This window comes from Macrobrachium rosenbergii, chromosome 17, assembly GCF_040412425.1.
Source record: "Macrobrachium rosenbergii isolate ZJJX-2024 chromosome 17, ASM4041242v1, whole genome shotgun sequence".
NCBI classification, from domain to species: Eukaryota; Metazoa; Arthropoda; class Malacostraca; order Decapoda; family Palaemonidae; genus Macrobrachium; species Macrobrachium rosenbergii.
The window spans coordinates 40,583,212-40,607,329 of NC_089757.1; the positions used below are offsets into that span (position 1 = coordinate 40,583,212).

The window sequence follows — 24,118 nt, forward strand, 5'->3', positions numbered from 1 at the left end:
TTTCAAATTCTGTTTTTGTTATTAATGGTGCTATTCAGAACAAGTTTTACTCAGATTTTTTATTTTATTTCAGAGTATTCCAAGCAGAGGAAAATTTCAAGAGATCCCAACTAGGATTTGAGTGTTGTAAATGGAACACCCTGTGGAAATGTCATTAATCAAAGAAGAGATGGAGAATTTGGAGGAGGATCTTCCTGAAAACACAGATGAAGACCCTTTATTTGCAGATCCCTTCTTAGGAGTCAAGGCAGAACCAGAATTTTTTAACCATAGTGTATTTGATGTGAACTGTTCATCCCAATCTATTAAGTATGAGGACAGCTCTCCAAGCTGTGATGGTGAAAGTGGAAAGAACATCTGTATTGCAGAAGAAAATAGACATTTGGTTAGAACAAAAGAATTTTCAGAGAGAAGCAACACAGCAGGGAAGCAAATAACTTGTGCTGAATGCCAAAGGACATTTTCAACAGATGGGCCATTTGAAATCCCACATGAGAACTCATACAGGAGAGAAACCATATACTTGCTCTATATGTCAAAGAAGTTTTTCTCTTCAAAGTACTCTCAAAACACACATGATAACTCATACAGGTGAGAAACCATATACTTGCTCTACATGTCAAAGAAGTTTTTCTCTTCAAAAGTATCTCACAAGACACATGAGAGATCATACAGGAGAGAAACCTTATAGTTGCTCTATATGTCAAAGAGGTTTTCTTGTCAAAGTAATCTCCAAATGCACATGAGAACTCATACAGGACTGAGAGAAACCATTATACTTGCTCTATATGTCAAAGAAGATTTTCTTGTCAAAGGTCATCTCAAAAGACACATGAGAACTCATACGGGAGAGAAGCCTTATACTTGCTCTATATGTCAAAGAAATTTTTCTGATCAAAGTTGTCTCAAAATACACATGAGAACTCATACAGGAGAGAAACCTTATATTTGCTCTATATGTCAAAGAAGATTTTCTGATCAAAGTCATCTCAGAACACACATGAAAACTCATACAGGTGAGAAACCATATACTTGCTCTACATGTCAAAGAAGTTTTTCTCTTCAAATTTATCTCAAAACACACATGAGAACTCATACAGGAGAGAAACCTTATACCTGCTCTGTATGTCAAAGAAGTTTTTCTCGTCAAAGTCACCTCAGAACACACATGACAATTCATACAGGAGAGAAACCATTCAGTTGTTCTATATGTCAAAGAAGATTTTCTGATCAAAGTCATCTAAAAAAACATGTGAAAACTCATACAGGAGAGAAACCTTATACTTGCTCTGTATGTCAAAGAAGATTTTCTTGTCAAAGTACTCTCAAAAAGATCTCAAAACACACATGAGAACTCATACAGGAGAGAAACCTTATAATTGTTCTTTATGTCAAAAAGTTTTTCTGTCAATGTCACATCTCAAAATACACATGGTAACTCATACAGGAGAGAAACCTTATACCTGCTCTATATGTCAAAGAAGCTTTTTTCTTTTCAAAGTACTCTCAAAACACAAACACAAGAACTCATACAGGAGAGAAACCATTATATTGTTTATACTTGCTCTATATGTCAAAGAAGTTTTTCTTGTCAAAGTCCTCTCAGGTTTGCACACATGAGAACTCATACAGGAGAAAACCTTATACTTGCTCTATATGTCAAAGAAGATTTAAAAAAAAATTTAAATATCTCTAAAAAGCAACACGAGAATTCACACTAGACAGAAACTGTATACTTGATCTTTGTCCAGGTAGTTTTTCTAATTCTGAAATTCTCAGAGTACACTTGAAATCATTGTTTATTCCTTTTTAGAGAGGACATTCTCCAGTCCTAATGTCAAAAATGTTGGACAATTTCAAGTGCTTTGAGATTACTCATGAAAATTCATAATATTTAGAGGGCAATTTACTGAATGCCAAAAAGGTTTTTAGTATTCCTCGGCTCTCAAAAGCCTTATGTGAACCCATATTGGAGAGAAGCCATTCATGTCTCATGAATGCTAAAGGAGATATTGTGAATGAAGGTGTCTGAAAAGGTGTGTGAAAACTCATACTAGAAAGAAGTCATATACACTATATGCACTTGGTTCCCAGGAATTTTTTTCATTAGGTCCATCTTAGAACGAATGTGTTAACTCGGAAGAAAGATGTCATTCATCCACACAATGTTCAAGAAGTTTTTCTCTGTAGATTCATAACATATGTGAGAAGTCACGAAGGGTAGAAATTGTTCTTTTACACTGCGTGTTATATTTTTGTCTTGTAATCTCCAAATCACAGTCATTGTTGATCTCCAAATCACAGCCATTGGTTCTGAATGCCAAAATAGTGTTTTAAAGTGTCAAAATGCACAAGCAAAGCTATTCATCAGAGGTGATGTTCAGTTGTACTGACAGATTTATTAAGGTTTGCATCCCAAAGTAAGTTGCACTGGGTATGGAAATAATTATTGTGAACTTATCTGCAAAATCTTAAAAAAAAAAAAAAAAAAGCAACAGCAACCTAAGGGACTATAAAAAGTAAAATCCTTATTTATATTTTTAGGCTCCAATTAATTTTTACTCAAAGTTTTTCTGATTCTGTGTTGTCGACAGTGCTATTGAGAGGAGCATTTGTTTACTCCTTTTTTATATATTTTATTTCTGAGTATTCCAAACAGAGGAAAATTTGATCAGATCCTAACTAGGATTGAGTGTTGTAAGTAGAACCCCCTGTGAAAGTGGAAGCTGAAAAATCATTACCATTGCTCTTAATCAAAGAAGAGAAGGAGAATTCGGAGGAGGATCTTACTGAAAACACAGATGAGGGCTCTTTGTTTGCAGATGCTTTCGTAGAAGTCAAGGCAGAACCAGAATATTTTGACCATGGCGAATTTGATGTGACACTGTACTCATTGAACAATGTACATGCCAGGTGAAGAAATTTTCTGGTGCATACTTCACTTTTCTTGTTCATGTGTACTTTTTGTATGATTTCTAAATTAAGAATTAGTTTTGTCATTGGCTGACATGAATTTTTCTTCATTTTGTTGTTAGACATTATGCGTATGCACTTGTATATGTATAGTAGTTGTAAGCTTGAATATTTCCATGAAATGTCAGTCTTAGTGGAAATAAAAAGATTGATTTCTTCATTGAACATCAATGAAAATTAGGTACAGTTTTATTTGATTATTTTTTATATGTTTTTGGTTTTATTACTCTACAAAGAATGAGGTAAAGCTTTAGTAGATCCTGGACACAGTAGACTGACTGTTTTAAGCTAACCATTCAGAAGTGTGGAGCCAGGACTTGCTTTGTAAATGAATAAAGTACTGTATCATTCTGATTAGATTAAACCTCTTTTTTTGCGTATATCGGCTCTCTGGTAATGTTACCAAAGAACTCTAGTCTTGCGATGCATTTGAGACATCTTATCAGTCATAATGTAATATCAGGGTCAATGAAACGCTTGCCAAAGATGGTCTTTGATCTCTGAATGAGTTAGATAGAGATAGAAAGTCGTCAGTCAGTTCCTTCGGTCATCATTTCACAAGGCAATTTTGCTTTCTTGTTAGTGAACTTTGAGAAACAGAGTTCAGTTATGAGTAAGATTCGAGAACTTTCTCTCAAGGCCTTTTTGTGTCAGATTCAATCCTCTGGATATACATCAAGCTTTTTTAGAGATTATTTCTGGTAACGTTAAGCAAACGAACGATGTCTTGCGATGTATCTGAGAGATCTTATCAGTCATAACATAGGCTTAATATGTAGACCTTCTATATATATGAAAACCACATAGGCTTAATATGTAACCTTCTATATGTATGCATACCACATAGGCTTAATATGTAGACCTTCTATATATATGACAATACCTCTTGTTAGGCTTAATAGAAAAAGACCTTTGTTATACTGTATATGAAACTTTCACATAGGCTTTTTATGTCAGACCTTCTATGTATGGAATACCACTTTTTTAGGCTCATTATTTAGACAAACTTTACAAACAGACTATGATACCTTAATAGGCTTACTAGTAGGCCTTCGGTTGTATGAATACCACATAGGCTTACTATGTAGGCCTTCTATGTATATGAATACCATGTAGGCTAACTATGTAGACCTATATATATGAATACCACATAGCCTTATTATAAAAAATAAAATGAAATGAGGTGTAAATTGTTTTTATATATAATAATTTGATTTTACCGATTAGTTCGTTGGGGGAAAAAAAAGCATTTTTGTAATATGTTTTTATTCGTTGTAGTCTCCTTAAACATACAAGATATCAGTATATATTATAAATATACAATATATTGTATGTTCATTATAAATATTCACTTTTAATGTTCTATACATTGTAAATATACAATTACTGTACATATTTTATTTTCATTATAAATATTACTGAATTTTAATGTATTGTTTATACAATGATACAAAAGATCCTGTACAGCAATTTGTTGTATAATTGGAATCATTATATTACATAATATATAACTGAAATCATTATATTACGTAATATACAATTGAAATCATTATATTTCATAATATACTGTATGCCATTGAGATTCCAATCTACAACTATTATAATTTCTCTCGCACACTCCATAATCTTATATTAGCAGATTTTTATCATTTCTTCTTCATAATAAGAATAATAACAAAGAGAGAAGAAGAAGAAGAGATCAGTAGAGACAAGAGAGAGAGAGAGATCAGAGAAGAGAAAAGAGAGAGAGAGAGAGAGAAAGAGAGATCAATACAGTATTTATTCAAAGACTTCACAGACTTCTTATTACATAAAACCAATACAGAAAATGGAAAGTTTAATGATTAAAAAAAAATATATATATATATATATATATATATATATATATATATATATATATATATATATAAATCAGTCTGTTTAATAGACATATATATAATGATTAATATATATATATATATATATACGATATATATATATATATATATATATATATATGAGCATCTGTTGAGCACAGAGATAAGTTGCAAAGACTAAGTAGCCTAATCTTTGTGGCTGTGAAATCCTTGAATGTTTTCAAGATTTATGATAAGTCACAGAGTCTGTTAAATAACAGAAACATTATATTACAGACAGCACTTGAATGTTTTCAAGATTTATGATAACAGTAAATAATATAATAATAATAATAATAATAATAAAGCTGCTCGATAAAATGGAAAAAGTTACAAAATATTAATATTCATAAAATCCTGAGGCTAATTTACCCCAGCTTTTGGGCACTGGGTATTCATGGGCATTATTGCCAGTACTGACTGGCAAAGTAGCAGTTACTGGCTGTTACCCTGCTCGGTTCCTTACACCCATACCAGGATTCAAGCCTAAAGTAACAGTTCGGGAGTAGCACCTCGACTTGAACAGACACTCATAGCATTGAAAGATTGCTCTAAGACCGTTTCCCTGAGGACATTCTCTCTCTCTCTCTCTCTCTCTCTCTCTCTCTCTCTCTCTCTCTCTCTCCTTCCTCTCGAACACTCCCTGGTGTGAACGCACGTGCTTTGTTACGTGACTCCTCTGTGCAAACGCCTTCCCGCAGAGGCTGCACTCGTATGGACTTTCCCCGGTGTGAACCTTGATGTGAGTCGCGAGGTCGACCTTCCGCGGAAAAGCCTTCATGCAGGCAAACGGCTTCTCTCCTGTGTGCGTGTGAGCTCGTTCTTAAGGTGAAAGCTTTCCCTTATTCCTTGCACACGAAGGCTTCTCTCCGGTGTGCATGATGTGTCTGGTGATGCTGCCCTTGTGGAGAAACCTTCCTGCAGGTGCCGCAGGAGAAGGGCTGCTTGTCGCTGGTGTGCCCCTAATGTGCTTGGTCAGTTCGCTCTTGTGGGTACATGCCTTGCCGCACAAGTTGCAGCTGAATGGTCTGACCCCACTGTGGCCTTTCAAGTGACTGGTGAGGTAGCTCCTGACGGCGAAGGCTTTCCCGCACTGACCGCAGACAAACGCCTTCTCCCCCGAGTGGATCCTCACGTGGTTGATGAGGTGGCACTTCACGGCAAAGGCCGAGCCACACTCCCCGCAGGCGTAAGGCTTCTCGCCAGTGTGGATTCTCATGTGGTTCGTCAGGTCGTTCTTCCTGAAGAAGGCTTTCCCACACTCAGGGCATTTGTACCTCTTCTCCCAAGCGTGAGTTACGGCATGCAGTTTGAGGGAGTTCCTGTCGCCGAAGTCCTCTTCGCAATACCCGCAGACGTACAGCTTCTTTTTCTCTGGGACTTCTGCCCGAGTTATGGGAGGACCTTCAAGTTCTTCGCTAGGAAGTCCCTCCTCCTCCTCCTCCACACAGTGGCTGAGAATGTCAAAGACCTCGCTCGTTTCTGGCTCCTCCTTGAATTCCACAATCTGACCTAAAGACAAGGAATTGTGATAACAGATCTTGCATCTCGCTCTTCCAAGGCAATACTGACGCAAGTTCTGACGCCAAGTTAACCCTCCCGGTTCCTCTGTTGCAATCTACATTGCATTCAGGGCCACAGAGAAGGGAGACGTCAAGTTCCACATTTCAGGAAGGATTCTTAAAACATACTACACTTTTTTCACATACAAGTGTTCCCTTTAGACTGGTATCATTCCTATCAATGTCTATCACCATTACAAAATATTTCTGCCAAGAATCTAATCATTAATACAAAGAGATTGCGACTTTTTAATGAATTACCATTAGTCACCCAAAACAAGCTTTCATTTCTGTATATAATTTTAAAATGGGGAGACTTGGAATATAATCCTGAATGCAATAACTGAACTTGCAATAACTGCTTTATCTTGGGTGTACAACACAGCAACACCTTATATCTAAAACTGAATTTCAACAGAGAATTTATAAAACTATAGACAAATAATTCAACATATTCGCAAATTCAACTGGAAGAGCTGGAGAATTCCCTGATGGCCAAACACCCTATTTCAGCAGCAGAAATCCACCGTCTTCCCTTTCCTACATACTTGATGATTAGAGAATTCATCGCTTAGACTTCTGCGGGCAGGAGACCTCTGCAAGTACAGAATCAAACCCACAATTAGAGGAAACTGCACGACAGAATGCGAGAGGGACATTCATGCAAAAACCAGACGTTAAACATTAAATCAAAGAGCTCGATTCCCAAAAGTTTTCGACTCGTGTGACATAAGAACTAACAAAGGTTATTGAAACAACTCCACGAGTCAGTGATTTTAGATGAATAGTGCAAAATATTGAAGCATTTTTAATGTTCCATACATACAAATCTCTTATTTTACTTAATCCTCAAAAACTAGTATGTGCAGCCAACAGTGATTTTAGCTATCTATACCCCGATGGGGTGTATACTGCATGGCACGGGGCTGTGTACCTTGAAACTATACTGTGCTATTTTTGGTCACAAGGCAGATCCTGAAATTCATCACATCTGTAAAGAATGGACTGTCTTTCCTCTTCGAGGAAGAAGAGAGAATTCTATGAGACTCTGTGGGCCTTCTTGCGAAGGACAGTCTTCTGAGCCTGCTTGCACTGCTTTGACCTTTTTCTTTCTTGACCATCAAATGTGGAGTTGAGGCAGGAATCGTGACTAAGAAGGCAGAAACAGCAATAGCAAATGATTCTGTGGCCAAGGGACCCAAGAAGGCCACGGGGCCTTTATTAACTCCGTAGTCTTTGTCAGACACCATGGGGAAGCCACCATATGGGAACCTCCATCGGAAGTTCCCGCCTTGTCAAGAGCACAGCAGATTTTTCCTCCCTAACGGACTGGACAGCCAGAAGGGGGGAACACCCAGGAACAATCCAAGCACGGGTTAGCCACAGAAGGGAACATCCAGGAACAGTCGAAGCAGGAGTTATTGAAGGAAATCCCTGAAAGGCACTTGATACTCATCCAGTGCCAAAGGAGTAAAAGATCTTCAACGATGATATTCAAGTGAAAATTCCAGCAGCGTAGGCATCTTCACCCTGGTGGGGTCGAAGAAAGAGTGAGTGTTAATAGTCAGGTCACCTAAGAGGGTGGGAATCCTAACCCTTTGCCTACCTGCCGCTGACTGACTACCTGGTTGCCAAATTTCAATAACCAAAAGCAAATGAAAGATTTCCAGTTTGTACTCTCGTAGGAATGAATAAATGTCTTAATTAATATGTCCATCATTTTCTTATCCAAGAAAAACTTTTATATTTCTTCTACAGTTTTACTCATATTTCCAGCCCCGTCCGATTTTTCCTGCCTCGCCAACGTTCAGTGCAACAGTGAATGTCCCATCTAGGATATAAAGTTATTGTAAAAAATTTAGAACTTTATACTATCCTCAGTGATTCAAACTCAATGCAAAACTAAGGAAGACAATTCACAAGATCAATTTGGGGATCTGATCAGTAAGACCCCATGTCCTAGGTCAGGGTTAGGGTAGGTTACGGTTACTTCATGAAGATCTGGCTACATAAAGCCCAGCACTTCCAGCCAGCCACTCAGGACTTAAGACAGTTTAAAAAAGGGAATTAGAGTGGCTGGACAGCAAGACAGAAGAAGGAAGCAGGATCGGAGGTCAAGTAAAAGGCTACATAAAAAAAATGGATAAAAATATGGGTACAGCTAGGGATCAAAGGGATGCTGCAAGCAGCCCTTAAACCCTTTTTGAATGCATTATCTGTGCCTTCGATCTCTGTAGTTGACTCGGCTAATTGCTGGGATGCCTTCTCCCATTCACTTCCCTTCCTATATAAGTCTTCCTGCTTCCCTCTTCCTGCATCGATTTACTATGCTGTACTCCGCTTCCTCATGACCTATGCTAATCTACACCTCCCAACTTTCTCTTTCGCTTCCTAGGGAGGTCTGGTGGCTTTGTGCCTTTTAGCGCCGCATTCGAAACCATCCCAGTCGGAGATATACCGCAAGGGTGACTATGCCAGCCCCATTCTTGATGGAATACTGAATTTAAGGCCAATGGCCAAGCACTGGGACCTAAGAAGTCATTCAGCACTGAAAGGGAAATAGTCAGTAAGAGGTTAGAAAGGTGTAACAGGAAGGAAACCTCAAAGCAGTTGAAGCACGATGAAACAAGTTTTAGGAGAGGGTGGAAAGTCAGATGGAAGAAGAGAATATGAATGGAGGTTGCAGCTAGGAGCCATGGAAGGGACACTGCAAAGAACCTTAAAGTAATGCCTACAGTGCACCTCACGTCCATTCTCGATGGGACAAAACTCAGGTGGACAAATGACCGGGTCGTCAAAGTCCATGGCAGCTCAGTTTCGAGGCCCTGAGTGTGTCAGTGATCATATTCTGGGTATTCCTGACCCTAAGGGGCTCTTCCTGTTGCCTCCCAAGGCACTGGGAGGACATAGTACCTTTTTTCACATACCAAAAAGCTCTCCTCGACCAAATACAGGCATGGTGACAACTCAAGGTGATGATGAAAGTGTATGACTATATGAAGCCTTTTGGCTTATTATTAATAATCAGATTAAACTCAACTCAGAGGATCTTTTTATGCATACTTTGCATATGAAGAAGCGTTTTGTGCAAAAAAAAAAAAAAAGCCTTTGAAGCTTTTACAGCATCGAAATAATTTGAAATTAAGGGAAAAGTGAAGCTGTTCGATACAAGAAATTTTGACGAGAGTGAGGGAGATTTCATCCCAGAAAATCAATGTCATCCTGTGGGAACATTCTTAGAACTTCTGGCACCATATTTGCAAATGCCTTTCGGCAGTCCTCAACAGATGCTGCACCACTGAACTGCTGATTATGGACGAAATCAATTCCTTGCTTTAGGGATCAGAAAGTTCTGGGTATTTCTTGACTGGCCTCTCATTGAATGCCCCAGTTCAGAGCATTTCACTAAAGTCGCAGTCCATTGTGAGATCAGATGAAGGGAAATACTCATTTCAATACTCTGAGGCACTAACAGTAACCTTGAAGAATCTTGACCTAAACCTTGAGACTTAAACCTCATCCTTGACTTAGAACCTAGCTAAGTTTATGGGCATACAGTGGCTACAAATCCTAGCTGATGTTATGGACCTTAAGGAGACAGGCCACCATCCAAAAGGTGGGCAGAAATCCAGTTTCGATGACAGAAGCGAAGTTGCCTGTGCCTCAAACTGGTATACCCAACTTAAGTGGCCCTGACAGCTATTGATCTTCTTAAAGAGACAGGCCACCATGCAAAAGGTGGGCAGAAATCCAGTTTCGATGACAGAGACAAAGTTGCCTATGTCTCGAACTGGTATACCCAACCTTAAGTGGCCCTGACAGCTACTGATCTCCTTAAGGAGAAAGGCCACCATGCAAAAGGTGGGCAGAAATCCAGTTTCGATGACAGAGACAAAGTTGCCTATGTCTCGAACTGGTATACCCAACCTTAAGTGGCCCTGACAGCTACTGATCTCCTTAAGGAGAAAGGCCACCATGCAAAAGGTGGGCAGAAATCCAGTTTCGATGACAGAGACAAAGTTGCCTATGTCTCAAACTGGTATACCCAACCTTAAGTGGCCCTGACAGCTACTGATCTCCTTAAGGAGAAAGGCCACCATGCAAAAGGTGGGCAGAAATCCAGTTTCGATGACAGAGGCAAAGTTGCCTATGTCTCAAACTGGTATACCCAACCTTAAGTGGCCCTGACAGTTACTGATCTCCTTAAGGAGACAGGCCACCATGCAAAAGGTGGGCAGAAATCCAGTTTCGATGACAGAGGCAAAGTTGCCTATGTCTGGAACTGGTATACCCAACCTTAAGTGGCCCTGACAGCTACTGATCTCCTTTGAGGGAGACAGGCCACCATGCAAAGGTGGGCAGAAATCCAGTTTGATGACAGAGGCAAAGTTGCCTATGTCTCAAACTGGTATACCAACAACCTTAAGTGGCCCTGACAGCTACTGATCTCCTTAAGGAGACAGGCCACCATGCAAAAGGTGGGCAGAAATCCAGTTTCGATGACAGAGGCAAAGTTGCCTATGTCTCAAACTGGTATACCCAACCAAGTGGCCCTGACAGTTACTGATCTCCTTGGAGACAGGCCACCATGCAAAGGTGGGCAGAAATCCAGTTTCGATGACAGAGGCAAAGTTGCCTATGTCTGGAACTGGTATACCCAACCTTAAGTGGCCCTGACAGCTACTGATCTCCTTAAGGAGACAGGCCACCATGCAAAAGGTGGGCAGAAATCCAGTTTCGATGACAGAGGCAAAGTTGCCTATGTCTCAAACTGTATACCCAACCAACAAGTGGCCCTGACAGCTACTGATCTCCTTAAGGAGACAGGCCACCATGCAAAAGGTGGGCAGAAATCCAGTTTTCGATGACAGAGGCAAAGTTGCCTATGTCTCAAACTGGTATACCCAACCTTAAGTGGCCCTGACAGTTACTGATCTCCTTAAGGAGACAGGCCACCATGCAAAAGGTGGGCAGAAATCCAGTTTCGATGACAGAGGCAAAGTTGCCTATGTCTGGAACTGGTATACCCAACCTTCAAGTGGCCCTGACAGCTACTGATCTCCTTAAGGAGACAGGCCACCATGCAAAGGTGGGCAGAAATCCAGTTTCGATGACAGAGGCAAAGTTGCTATGTCTCAAACTGGTATACCCAACCTTAAGTGGCCCTGACAGTTACTGATCTCCTTAAGGAGACAGGCCACCATGCAAAAGGTGGGCAGAAATCCAGTTTCGATGACAGAGGCAAAGTTGCCTATGTCTGGAACTGGTATACCCAACCTTAAGTGGCCCTGACAGCTACTGATCTCCTTAAGGAGACAGGCCACCATGCAAAAGGTGGGCAGAAAACAGTTTTGATGACAGAGGCAAAGTTGCCTATGTCTCAAACTGGTATACCCAACCTTAAGTGGCCCTGACAGCTACTGATCTCCTTAAGGAGACAGGCCACCATGCAAAAGGTGAAAGAAATCCAGTTTCGACGACAGAGGCAAAGTTGCCTATGTCTCAAACTGGTATACCCAACCACAAGTGGCCCTGACAGTTACTGATCTCCTTAAGGAGACAGGCCACCATGCAAAAGGTGGGCAGAAATCCAGTTTTGATGACAGAGGCAAAGTTGCCTATGTCTGGAACTGGTATACCCAACCTTAAGTGGCCCTGACAGCTACTGATCTCCTTAAGGAGACAGGCCACCATGCAAAAAGTGGGCAGAAATCCAGTTTCGATGACAGAGGCAAAGTTGCCTATGTCCCAAACTGGTATACCCAACCTTAAGTGGCCCTGACAGTTACTGATCTCCTTGAGACAGGCCACCATGCAAAAAGTGGGCAGATATCCAGTTTCGATGACAGAGACAAAGTTGCCTATGTCTGGAACTGGGTACCCAACTTTTAGTGGCCCTGACAGCTACTGATCTCCTTGTCACCTTGTCGTAACCGTTTAGGAGACAGGCCACCATGCAAAAGGTGGGTAGAAATCCAGTTTCGATGACAGAGGCAAAGTTGCCTATGTCTCGAAATGGTATACCCAACCTTAAGTGGACCTGATAGCTACTGATTTCCTTTAGGAGAAGAGCTCGACCGATGACATCCAGACAACTCCAAATGAATGGGCCACAGACTGGCTTGACAACTGCGTTGTCGAACGCACACCAAAGGCAGCTAGGGAGGAACCCCAGACACCCCTTCAGAGGAACCTCAGAAGGTGTGGGGGAACACCTTCACAGGAATCTCGGAAGTTGTGGGGTAAAACTACTTCAGAGGAACCTGGGAAGGCGTTGGGGGACGCCTTCAAAGGAACCTAGGAAGGGTCTTGGAGTCCCTCCCATGCCGCCAGAGGTGCGTCTTCGACCCCGCAGTTGTCAAATCAACCTGTGACTCATCCACACTGCCCTTCGGAAGTCTCAAGCCCTGCGTCCTTCCTGCTGCCTCAGATTGGGCTTCTTTAACAATCCTTTCGTTCGTCTCCCTGAATCAGATCCTCTACCATCTGCGTCAGGTCCTCCCACTGCTTCCCGTAGTCATCCTTCTCTCGTTGGGCATTGCGGTACTTCCAGGACTGTTCCTCTTCTAACTTGCACAGTTGGTCAAGTAGGTCCTCAACCTGGCCCCGGTCTTTTCTTCCCTCAGTTGTTTCGACACAACTGTGTGGCTTCGCTTCTTCGCTGTTGTTGTCCAGTCTTTTGCTTCCACGGTCCAGTTCAATGTGTTCCAGGTGGAAGTTCCTCTGAGCAGTCCCATGGAGGAGTGCCATTAACATGTACCTATCCTGATTTCTCAGTTCTTCTTCTTGCATCCTTAGGTGCTCCCTGGCACGTCTTCGTTCTTTAATTGTATTCTCCTCCTGCATCCTACACTTTTCTCTCAAGCCTTCGCATTCTTTCCTAATTTGTTCCAGCTCACGAAGGTTCATGCTTTCTGCCCTCTTCAAAGAGCAGGTCTCTTCTTCTGCACGTTTTAAGGAGCGCTCCAAGTTCTGCTGTTGGTGCAAAGCTCTCTCCAAGTTGTCCTGCAGCTGTTCCTCCCGTTCCCTTAGCTTCTCTTTCTCCTTGTCCTCTTCCTGGAGCCTCTCCTGGTGATGCACTCTCATCTCACTCCTCTCTCTCTCCAGCTCCTTTCCACGATTGAGGGCAGCATCTAATTTGTCTTCCAGATCTTGTTTCTCACTTATTAATTTTCGTTCTGCGTTGACGAAATTTGCTATCTGCTGGTCCCTGCGATGAAGAGCTTCCCTTTTCTCATTTAGTAACGAGTCCTTGAGTGTGGCCACTTCCGGGAGTGCTTCTTCTAAGCTTTCCTTCAGCTTGATATTTTCGGCTCCTAATTCCGAGACCCAGTCCTTCATGACCTGGACTTCTTCTTTCAGAACCTGGGTCTTCTCTTGTTCGTCTCCTAACTTTTTCCTGAGGAAAGTAATGTCCAGGCGTTTGTCTCCCAATTCTTCCTTAATTAGGGCATTTTCTCCTCCTAATTCTGAGACCCAGTTCTTAATGATTTCAAGTTCTGCACCAGTGATCTCAGTCTTCGCTCTTTCGGTGTTTAGGGCTTCTGTTGCCGAGACCAATCGAGATTCCAAGACATCACCTCGACTTAAAGCCAGTTCACAGTCATCTTCCAACTTTCCTTTTTCAATGTTCAAAATTTCGATTTCTCTTTTCAGTTGTATTCTCTCAGCTGCTTTCTTTTCTAGCAGAAGATCCTTGTCCAAGATTTGGTTTCGAAGCCACGCTATCTCTTCCTTCGCTTCGTTCAACAGCAGTTCCAGTTGAGTTCCGTGAACTTTCCTGATTTCCAGTTCCTCTGCTAACCTCTCTTTTTCCTCATCCAGTTGTCCTCGATTTTGTCTCAGCAACTCGGGTACGTGGTAGGTGTCTTCCAGTTCTATCTCCTCCTCCTCCTCCTCCTCCTCAGTGCTGTAGAGCTCTTTTGTTTCCGGAATTTCTTCTTCTTCCTCCTCCTCCTCGGTGGTTTCGAGCTCTTCTGTTTCTGTTTCCAGAATTTCTTCTTCTTCCTCCTCCTCCTCCTCCTCCTCCTCCTCACCACCATAATCATAATCAGGGCTGTCAAGTTCCTCCTCCTCAGAGCTTTCCAGACCTTCAAATATAAGACTTGCATCCACTGAGGGGGCCACTTCCAGGTCGTCCTCTTCACAATCGAGAGCATCGCTTCCAAAGAGTTTCTGCCTCCAGCAAAAAACAGCAGCAACAGACAACGCCAAGAGCCCTGCCATCAAGGCCACCCAAGGGAAGGCACCGGCAAGGGCCGACAACGACGTATCAACGCCTACGCTGTTCGGTGGTTGTGTTTCCACAACCTCTGGAGGAGTCCAAGACTCGGCGATGACGATGTGATGATGATTTTCCCAAAAGTGTCCATTTATTCCTCGAGCACAAGGCATCTTGCACAATTCACAGGCGATGAGTACTAGTACGAGCACATTCAACGCAAATACTTGTAAGGGAAACATTCTGTAATGTTAACCGTTTACTCTGGCTTTCACCAAGACTAGTTTTAGAATCTGCCACGTCCCCCTGATCCTTATCTGAAGAAGGGAAGGAGTGAGCGAGCGAGCTTCCGGAAGCGAAGAAGAAGAAGAAGAAGGATCTGCTCCTAAGAAGACTCCAGCGTCCACGGGATTCCTTCGGAGTCCTCATCATTCTTGGCTTGTCTCTGGAGAATTCATCTTCTTCTTGGTTTTCTCAGTCTTCCGCCTTCTTTTCTCTTCTTCTTCTCCTTTGTTGGGGAGCTCTGAAGACAGGCAGTCTCCGGGTGCTCCTGGAGGCGCCGCCGCTGAAGAAGTTCCTCAGAGAATCAAAACCTTGTCCAAGGAATCCTCAGAAACAGTCATCCCCAACCCTCCCCTCAGCTGAAATCGTAAGACTAATTATTATGGGTATGGATATGGTATGGATACAAGTATGGGTATGGATATGGGTATGGTATGGATACAGGTATAGGTATGGGTATGGTTATGGGTATGGGAACTAGCAAATGCGAGCAATAGCGAGCATCTGCTAGTTATTATTATTATTACCGAGGCTACGGCTTACCTCAACGCCAAATCAAAGTCCTTCGAAAAGAAGGCATCATGCTTACCCCATATAAAAATGGGAAAAAGCATGTTAAAACGAAGAAGAAGAATTTTTGTTATTTTTACTAATTATTATTATTATTATTATTATTATTATTATTATTATTATTATTATTATTATTATTATTATTATTATTATTATTATTATAGACTTACACACTTGGGAGAACCATATTCCCATGAGAGTAACACAACCCAAATCTAGTATAGCCTATTGAACAACTGCATTAACATAGGAATCTAAGCATATAAGAAATGCATAATATATATATATATATATATATATATATATATATATATATATATATATATATATATATATATATATATATATATATATATATATATATATATATATATATATGTTACACACTACAGATTCAACATTTCTTAAGAAATGCTACGTAACGTGTTTTTGCGGTCTATCTCAGAAAACGTGGTAACCCGCAACCCTCTCTCTCTCTCTCTCTCTCTCTCTCTGGTACTCAGCACTCAACACCATCCTCAAAATGAATACTCTAAGGAAACACAATCTTTCCTACATAAATAGATTTATTATCAAACAAACCCAACAAATAATGAATTAACAAAGAAAAGATTAAAATGCATAGTAAATGAATTATCAAGTCAAAACAGTCTAATTCAAGATTTAACCTTACTCTGGTTAAAAGCCTTTACACTCAAAACTCCCCCACATTCCATCTTAGACATTATACGTCTAGTCTTAAAGTCAACCACATTGAAACAACCACTAAACTGCAAAGATTGCAGTGTCCTTTCTCTATCACCACAGCACCCCTACAGACATCTGTTGAAAATCAAACAAATAGTAATCTCCCACAAATACAGTATACAAGCATATGACATAATAATGGAAATCTAAAATGTATGGTTAACCAATGTCAAATCAGAACACAATAAAATATAATATTAAAGTGACATAAATGACTATGTCCAGTTCTCCCCACAAATTCATAAGTGTCTTGGATATGGTAAATTCACGAGTTCACAGTCCACACAGGAAAAAAAAGGGAAGTCTGGATTTACCTTAACTGCCGGTTTCTAAGAAATTGGAAACACACAAAGCCACGTCTGGACGATATCGCTCTCGCTTAGTTAATAATCAATCAGACCTAACTTTTGGGCACAATTAGACACAATCTCCATTTTTCTAACGCACGAACTTATGTACTTGCATACCAACTCAGTCGGTTGCCTCACATATCAGCGTCAATATTGTGTGTTCATCGAGCCAAAACAGCTGAAGCAATTGAACTATCTGCTGACTGCAGTGATTTTGCAACTGTGCGACTTCTACTTCCACTTTGTAGCACCTCTTTCGCTTCATCACACTATGACTGAATATGCACAGTAAATTTAAAATGAAACATTTCAGGGAATATATATATATATATATATATATATATATATAATAAATATATATTATATATATTATATATATATAGATATATATATAATGATATATATTATATATATATATATATATATATATAAAATCTATATATATATATATATATATATATATATATATATATATATATATATATATATATATATATATATATATATATATATATATATATATATATATATATATATATATATATATATATATATATATATATATATATATATATATATATATATATATATATATATATATATATATATATATATATATATATATATATATATATATATATATATATATATATATATATATATATATATATATATATATATATATATATATATATATATATATATATATATATATATATATATATATATATATATATATATATATATATATATATATATATATATACTTCATGACTTTCATCAGCCCATTTTTTTGTCCCTTATCCTGACCTGAGAAGGGATAAAAGGAGGATGAGGATGAGCCGTTTCAAAGAGAGATCCAGCCTATTAATACTACTCTTACTATATACCATACGAGAGAGAGTCTGCTTCGACTATGAAGAGGAACTGATATATACTTAATATCCTTTTATTTACAGATCTGCTGATGAAATGGGAAACTGGAAACAAGAAAGAGTTTACAATGAAAGAATTATGGCTTTACAGAGACAGAAAGACTTAAATAGACACAAAGAAAGGAGGAATAAAGAAGGAGGAGGAGGAGGAGCCGTTACAAAGGAAGATCCAGCCTCTTAATACTACTACTACAACTTCACCCTCGGTTTGTTTACGTTTCTTCTTCTCCCTAAATTGAGGGACGTGACACTTCTTCTCCCTTATTAGAGGCAAAACGTCTCATTTCCGCCTCGTTTTCGTCGCAACGACGCCGGAAATGCGTCGCAGTGACGCATTTTGACCATCTATAATTATCCCTTGACGTCTCTGAAACAAAAGACGTCGGTTTTGCGTCGCGGGACGGAAATAAATAAGGGACTTTCAGACGTAAGTGACGGCGCTCGTGGTATCGACCTCGTGATGTACGAAGAAGCCTCCCTCAGGGGATCGATGTAGAGGGGGTTATTTAATCCCAATTTAGGTGTTTTAGGGAAATGGATAGGTATCAAGGGTCCAAGGGGGCGGATACCCCTCTTATATAACTGAAATCGCCCTAATTCCGTCATACGTGGTCTTGACCTGTTGATGTACGAAGCCGCCCTCAGGGGATCGATGTAGGTGCCCGATTTAACACCAATTTAGGTGTTTTAGGGAACTAGATAGATATCATGGTCATCAGGGGGCCGGATACCCCCTTGAATATTATTAAATTTGCCTTAATTCTATCATAGGCTGGTTAGGCTAAGTTAGGCCACAGGGGAGACGTCCCAGCCTAACCTAACTGAGGGTGACCCCTAAAGACGTTAGTTGTTCTTCTCTATCCTCCAGTGGCATTTGTCGGCCTAGATTGAGTATTGTCACCATTTTCTGCAGAGGAGAGGATCCCCTGGTCACCTCAAGGAGTGCCAGATTGGCTATGATTGCCTGCCACTGTAGCTTGGGCTAGGATACCTTATATAGGCTAGGCTAGGTTACCCTATGTAGCCAAGGCTAGGCTACTCTGTATAGCGTAGGCTAGGCTACCCTATATATCCTAGGCAAGGCTGCGCTACCCTATATATCCTAGGCTAAGCTAGGCTGCCCTATATAACCTAGGCTAGGCTGCCTTATATAGCCTAGGCTAGGCTACCTTATAAAGCCTAGGCTAGGCTAAGGTTGTGGGAGAGTTTTGCATGATATTGTATCTGCGGGAAGTTTTGGTTTAGTTTCTGTTCCCTCGTGTTTATGTATTTGGCATGCTTTCCTGTAGCTTGTATCTCGCTCTGTGCAGGTTGACTTCCCTTTTGGCGCCCTGTTGGGTTTATTAACATCTGTTGACTCTGTCTGTAATGAGGGTTTTCAGCCGAAGGTTGAATGGAAGGGAAAAGGAAAATGGTATCCCTTCAGCAGCCCTGGTATTAAAATGCCTTCTTTCAGTTTTTTGACCAAATGTCCCTGACAAATGTTTCTCTTTGGGCCAACACCACACTTCGCTGCCCATACGACAGACTTCTTGGTGACGACAGTGCTCTATGCAGCATCCTGTTATAGGAAGTAGGGTATGCAGTCAGGTCAGTTGGACTGTTCATTTGTCCTCAAAGATGGTCTGAAATAGAAGGACATTGAAACAGGTTTGAAGGAGACCTGTAGTCACATGAAACATCAATTATTTTACTAATGGATATAGTGTATTTGCTTTAGTCTGTAGGGCATTGTATATTGATTGTTACTGTGGAAAACTTTAATGCCTGTATACTAATTTAAGCCGAATACACTTCCTGTATATTTATAATGATCAGTTTCTTTATCTTGCAGATAATTTGTGATGCACCAAATGCAGACTGGTCAGAGGTCCTCAGAAAGTGAAGTTGAAGTACTTGATCATCAAGAAGGAAGTGTGTCTCTTGGTTTAGTTGGGAACGGGTTAGGACTGCTTTCCATTTTATTTTTCCGTAAGTATTTAAAAGATTATTTGTATGTTTATGAGTATTGTCGTTCATGTATGGTTTAAAGTTTAACTCATGAGGTTAGGAACATTCTAATTGTTTAGGCTTAGCTCGGCATCAGAATTGAAAAAGGGAAATCATTTGTTCCCAAGGATACGAACCTTCGTATGTTATGTGGGAGTACAGGCAGAACCAGAAATTTTTTACCATAGTGAATTTGAGAACTCATACAGGAAATAAACCAATTACTTGCTCTTTATGTCAAAGTAGTTTGTTCCGACACAATATACAAACCCTCGGTCCTTTACATTAGGGATTACTTTCAGGCATAGGCTGGAAACGGCCGTTGAACTTCAAACAAGGTGGTTAGGCAGTTAACTACTGTCCGGGAGGCGGGAGTACCGCCTGCCCGGATGTAAACATTCCAATTTGCTTTCGGCCGTTGTAGCGCACAGACGTTGTTCTTCGCCGCTCTCTGCCTGACAGCTTTCTTTCTTCATAATTTGGTGGGAAATCTTACCTTTTTTGTTATGGATAAATCAACCAAGCCTTCCTATCCCCAGCGTGTATGTCCTGGGGTGGGAGGTAAAAAATGTAACTCTTTTCGGTCTAGAGTCGACGTGGACCCAAACGTCCTCTGTACATCTTGCAGGGGACGTGTGTTTTCACGCGACGACCCTTGTAGTGAGTGTTGCTCTTGGTCCCCCGAGCAATGGAAGAAGTTTGAGGGGAGGAGACATTACCGTCGTAAGCCTACCAAGGAGTCGTCCGAGGGAAACAGCCCCCCGACGACTCCAGTGGTGGCGAATGTGTCAGGCTCGTTTCTCCCTCCCGGCGAACTTCCCCTGCTTGCTCCCTCTCCCTCGAGTGAGGACTCCCCCTCCCCTTCCTCTTTCGTTTCATCATTTGTGGAAGGGCACGGGGGAGAGTTGGACCGGGACATCCTCTTGGAGGTCTCTTCCCGTTCTGAAGGGGAGTTTTTTCCTCCAGAGCGGATGGAGGCTTCCCGTACTAACCCGACTCTTGCTTCAGGTCTCGGGCTGGATAGCCAGGCTTCGAACCCAACCTCAACTTGGCTACACCTGGGCCTACCTGGCACATCATTGGAGGGATTGGCTCCGCTGTCCTCCGCTCCAGTTACCACTCACTCGGCAACGACAGCCACTACTACGACCATCACCATGTCCAGGTTTGCGCAGCTCCCGGTGTCGGTAGCCTCACACCTCGACACCCAGGTTTCGGCTTCCCCTGCGTTGCAACATGCTGTACTGCTGCCGCCTGGCTTCCTGGCCCCGTTCACGTGAGCTGGCCCCGCCTACATGGTGACGTCATCATACCTGAAAGTGACTGTCGCTGCCCCCGTTGCTGACCCTGGCTTGTCTACAACCACTGTTCCTCGCCTTATGTTCCAGCCCGGCCCTTCGTCTGTTCCTGTCCCCATCCCATTGACCCTGGCGCGGCCTGACATGACTATCCACGCGGGAGGGGCGGCGCCTGCATTCCCGGCCCCGCCCACTTTTGTTGCTGGCCGACACATGGTTGCTTCCACCCAGGCAAATTCTGGCTCGAGCTCTGCGGTCTCTGCCCGGAATGTACCTCCTGCTGCAGCCCCTCCTGCTGTTTCTGAGTCTTCGTTCACACCCTCCTGGCTTTGGGATCTGACAGCGTTCCTGAAGCAGATGGTGAAGAAGAAGAAGAGGTCTAGAAAGGTGTCATCGTCTTTATCTTCGTCTTCGTCATCATCGTCGTCTTCGTCTACTGCCTCTTCTGCTTCTCCTTCCGAGGCTTCGGAGCCAAAGAAGAAGAAGCCTGTCTCTCCCCCCCCAAGAAGTCTTGCACCGAGGCATCTAAGGGTCTGCCTCCTTCCATAGGGAAGGCAGTGCGATCTCTTGTCGGCTCTTCCCGATCCTCGGATCAGGGAACTGCTGCCCTGGCCTCCAGGTCAGTGGCATCGGGAGCCAAGGGCGTGCAGACCAAGGCCTGCACTCCACCCCGCTGTGCCTAAGAAAATTCCTGCTTCGAAGGCCAGTGAGTCCGCGTCGGACACTCGTTCACGAGTTGCTCCGAGTACCTGGGTCCCCAAGGAGACCTGGGTACCCCAGTCTGATACGGGAGAAACTTCTCGCCGTACAGACCAGGGCATGGGGCGAGAGAAAGAGCCTGGGCATGCAGGTGCTCCGGCTCTTCCTGCTGGCACTCCTTTAAGTGCCAAGTCAGGTTCCCGGGATAGCGCTTCGGCCCTGCGGGGCCAAACGCAAGGAGAGGTGGAGAAGAGGTCCCCTGCTCAGTCTTCCCGAGAGGCTACGGCCTCGAAGAAGACTGGGGTGCGTCCAGAGGACAGCGCAAGCTTGCCCCAGCCAGCCGCACGCTCGACTCCTCCCAGTCCCTGGCCACGTCCATGCGGCCAGCCTGGCTCGGGGGAGGCGAGTGCGCGGCTCGGCTCCCGCGAGCCGCTCCGCTCTCCTCAGGAGATTGCTTTGCCTGGGCTAAAGCAGTCTCCTTGACCCGAGAGCTCATCATCACCGCGGGTTGGTGACCGCTCTCGGCCTACTGCCTCTGCTGGTTCTGCCAGTAAAGCCAGTGGGAGCGCCCGATCTTCCTTGCCTGCCTATCCCCTCTGCCCCTTCGGTTTCTTCCAGGGGGCGTGAGTCGGAGAGGAAGAACTTTGGGGAGTGTTCTCCTCAGGGTTCTACCGCGTGGGGTACAAACCTGGCTCGGTCCTCGGCTAGACCAGGTCTTACGCCCGCGTGGTTCAGTAAGGTTCACGGTGGTCTGCCAAGGTTCTCCCTCCTGTGGGGAGAGTAGTTCGGGAGGACCGCACTCTGGAGGGACTCGAGGGTCCTCTGCCCCAGGATGCAGACTCCCCCGAAATACAGAGGACTTTTGCGGAGGTTATCGCGCTGATTCGTCAGCACAATGACCTTGGGGAAGGGACCATGGCCTCGTCTGTGGATCGTCCGTCGCACCTCGAATCCCTCTGGGGACGCAAGAAGGAACCTGAGGCTTCTGTGGGGCTGCCGTGATCCACGCTTGCCGAGGGGGTACTCGACCAGGTGAACGGTCTTGTGTCTGGGTAAGACAATTCACTTCGTTCGAGCTGCTCGGACAAGCTCCTTCCTCCTCCTCTGCCTCGACAGAAGCGCCTCTACACTCCAGTTGAAGGGGCGTTACTGACTAAGCAGGTTGACCCGGACCTGACTCGTCTGGATCCGGGTCTGTCGTTGCAGCAATTGACTGCGGAGAGTATCTCCCTCTCTCAGCAAGAAGCTGCAACCCTGGAAGCCACCGCCATGGCGGCCTTCCAAGCAGTCTCCTGGCTCGATCTGTGGTCCTACACAGTATCGAAGGTAGCTGGTTCCTCAGGTGCTATTGTAGCTGGGGAGGACTCTGCCTTTGGGAGACTGTGCTAGTCTGGGGGTAGGGCTATCTCCTACCTTGCCCACCAGACTGCGATCCTGTGGGCGAACCTGCTGCTAAAGCGAAGGGATGCCGTTCTCTCTCGCTTTGCCAGGTCTGTAGGTCCCGAGTCAGCTATCGCCCTGCGGAATGGACCGTTGCTGGGTTCCTCCTCTCTCTTCCCCAGAGAGCTGGTGGATGCCGCGCTGGACAAGTGCCGTGCCGATGACAGCGACCGGCTTGTCCACCAGGCAGTGGCCAAGACCTCCGGGTCTTCGCATTCCACTGCAGCCAGGTCTTTGGGCCAGGCTGGCACTTCCTCGGCCCCTAAGAAGTACCAGTCTTCGAAGGGGTCCCGAGGAAACACCCAGCCTTCTTCATCCTTGAGAAGGGGGGGGGGGGTCCCTCCCGGCCTTTTCAGCCCATTTTCCAAACCGGTAAAGGGGGCAAGGGTAAGAAGAAGAAGGGGAAACGCTAGGGGCGGCGTTCCCCCCCGAAAACTGCCGAAGGTGGGGGGGTGCCTGTCGAGCCATTGGGCAACTTGGCAGCGACATGGAGCCGAGACCTGGATAGTGGACGCCCTTCGGGGAGGGATATCTACTCACGCTCGAGTCTCGGCCTCCCCTCACCTACTCTCGGTCCATCTCCAGACTTATGTTCCAGGATCTTCGAAGGACACCGCACTACAGCAAGAAGTGCAAGCCATGCTGAGCAAAGGGTGCTGTAGAAGTCGTGTCGGACCAGTCTCCAGGCTTTTACAGCCATGTCTTTCTGCCAGAGAAAGCCTCAGGGGATGGAGACCAGTCATAGACCTCTCTCCCTGAACCGTTTTAGCTCGTTCGCCAGACTTGGTTCATGATGGAAACAGCGCAAACCGTGCTGGCCTCCATCAGGGAGAACGACTTCATGCTTACGGTGGACCTGAAGGATGCGTATTTCCAAATACCCATTCATCCGTCCTCTCGCAAGTACCTCCGCTTTGTCCTCGGGAGTCGGTCTTCCAATTCAGGGCACTTTGTTTCGGGCTCTCGACTGCTCCCCAGGTGTTCACGAGAGTCTTCTCCCTCGTGTCAGCTTGGGCCCACTCGCACGGGATACGTCTTCGCATAGCCCTGGGTTTTGTGTTCCGGAAGCCGCGGACGCGCAGACCTCAGTTTGCGATCCCGTTCCTGAGTCTTAGAGGTTCCGCCTCTAAGATGGGGGCTGCTTCGGGCGCTTGTTC

At 43.5% G+C, this 24,118-nt stretch overlaps 2 protein-coding genes and 1 pseudogene across 4 annotated transcripts in view; 2 read left to right on the forward strand and 1 right to left on the reverse strand.

Annotated features, from left to right (window-relative positions):
- LOC136847897 (gastrula zinc finger protein XlCGF57.1-like) overlaps positions 1 to 24,118 on the forward strand; it is a 54,859-nt gene that overhangs the window by 14,376 nt on the left and 16,365 nt on the right. Inside the window, exons 1-2 of one of the 3 annotated variants that reach the window (XM_067119937.1) lie at positions 17,741 to 17,962; positions 19,370 to 19,506. The gene's annotated coding sequence lies outside the window, so the exon portion shown is untranslated. The other 2 variants (XM_067119938.1, XM_067119939.1) reach the window with 2 other exon arrangements.
- Positions 743 to 1,620, forward strand: LOC136847633 (gastrula zinc finger protein XlCGF57.1-like; annotated as a pseudogene).
- LOC136847634 (trichohyalin-like) lies at positions 12,872 to 14,824 on the reverse strand. The gene has a single exon (XM_067119348.1). The coding sequence runs from the start codon at positions 14,822 to 14,824 to the stop codon at positions 12,872 to 12,874; it is 1,953 nt and encodes a 650-aa protein (XP_066975449.1).

Excerpts from the sequence above, each read along its gene's own strand:
- LOC136847634 (XM_067119348.1), bottom strand. The coding sequence starts at position 14,824 with ATGCCTTGTGCTCGAGGAATAAATGGACACTTTTGGGAAAATCATCAT.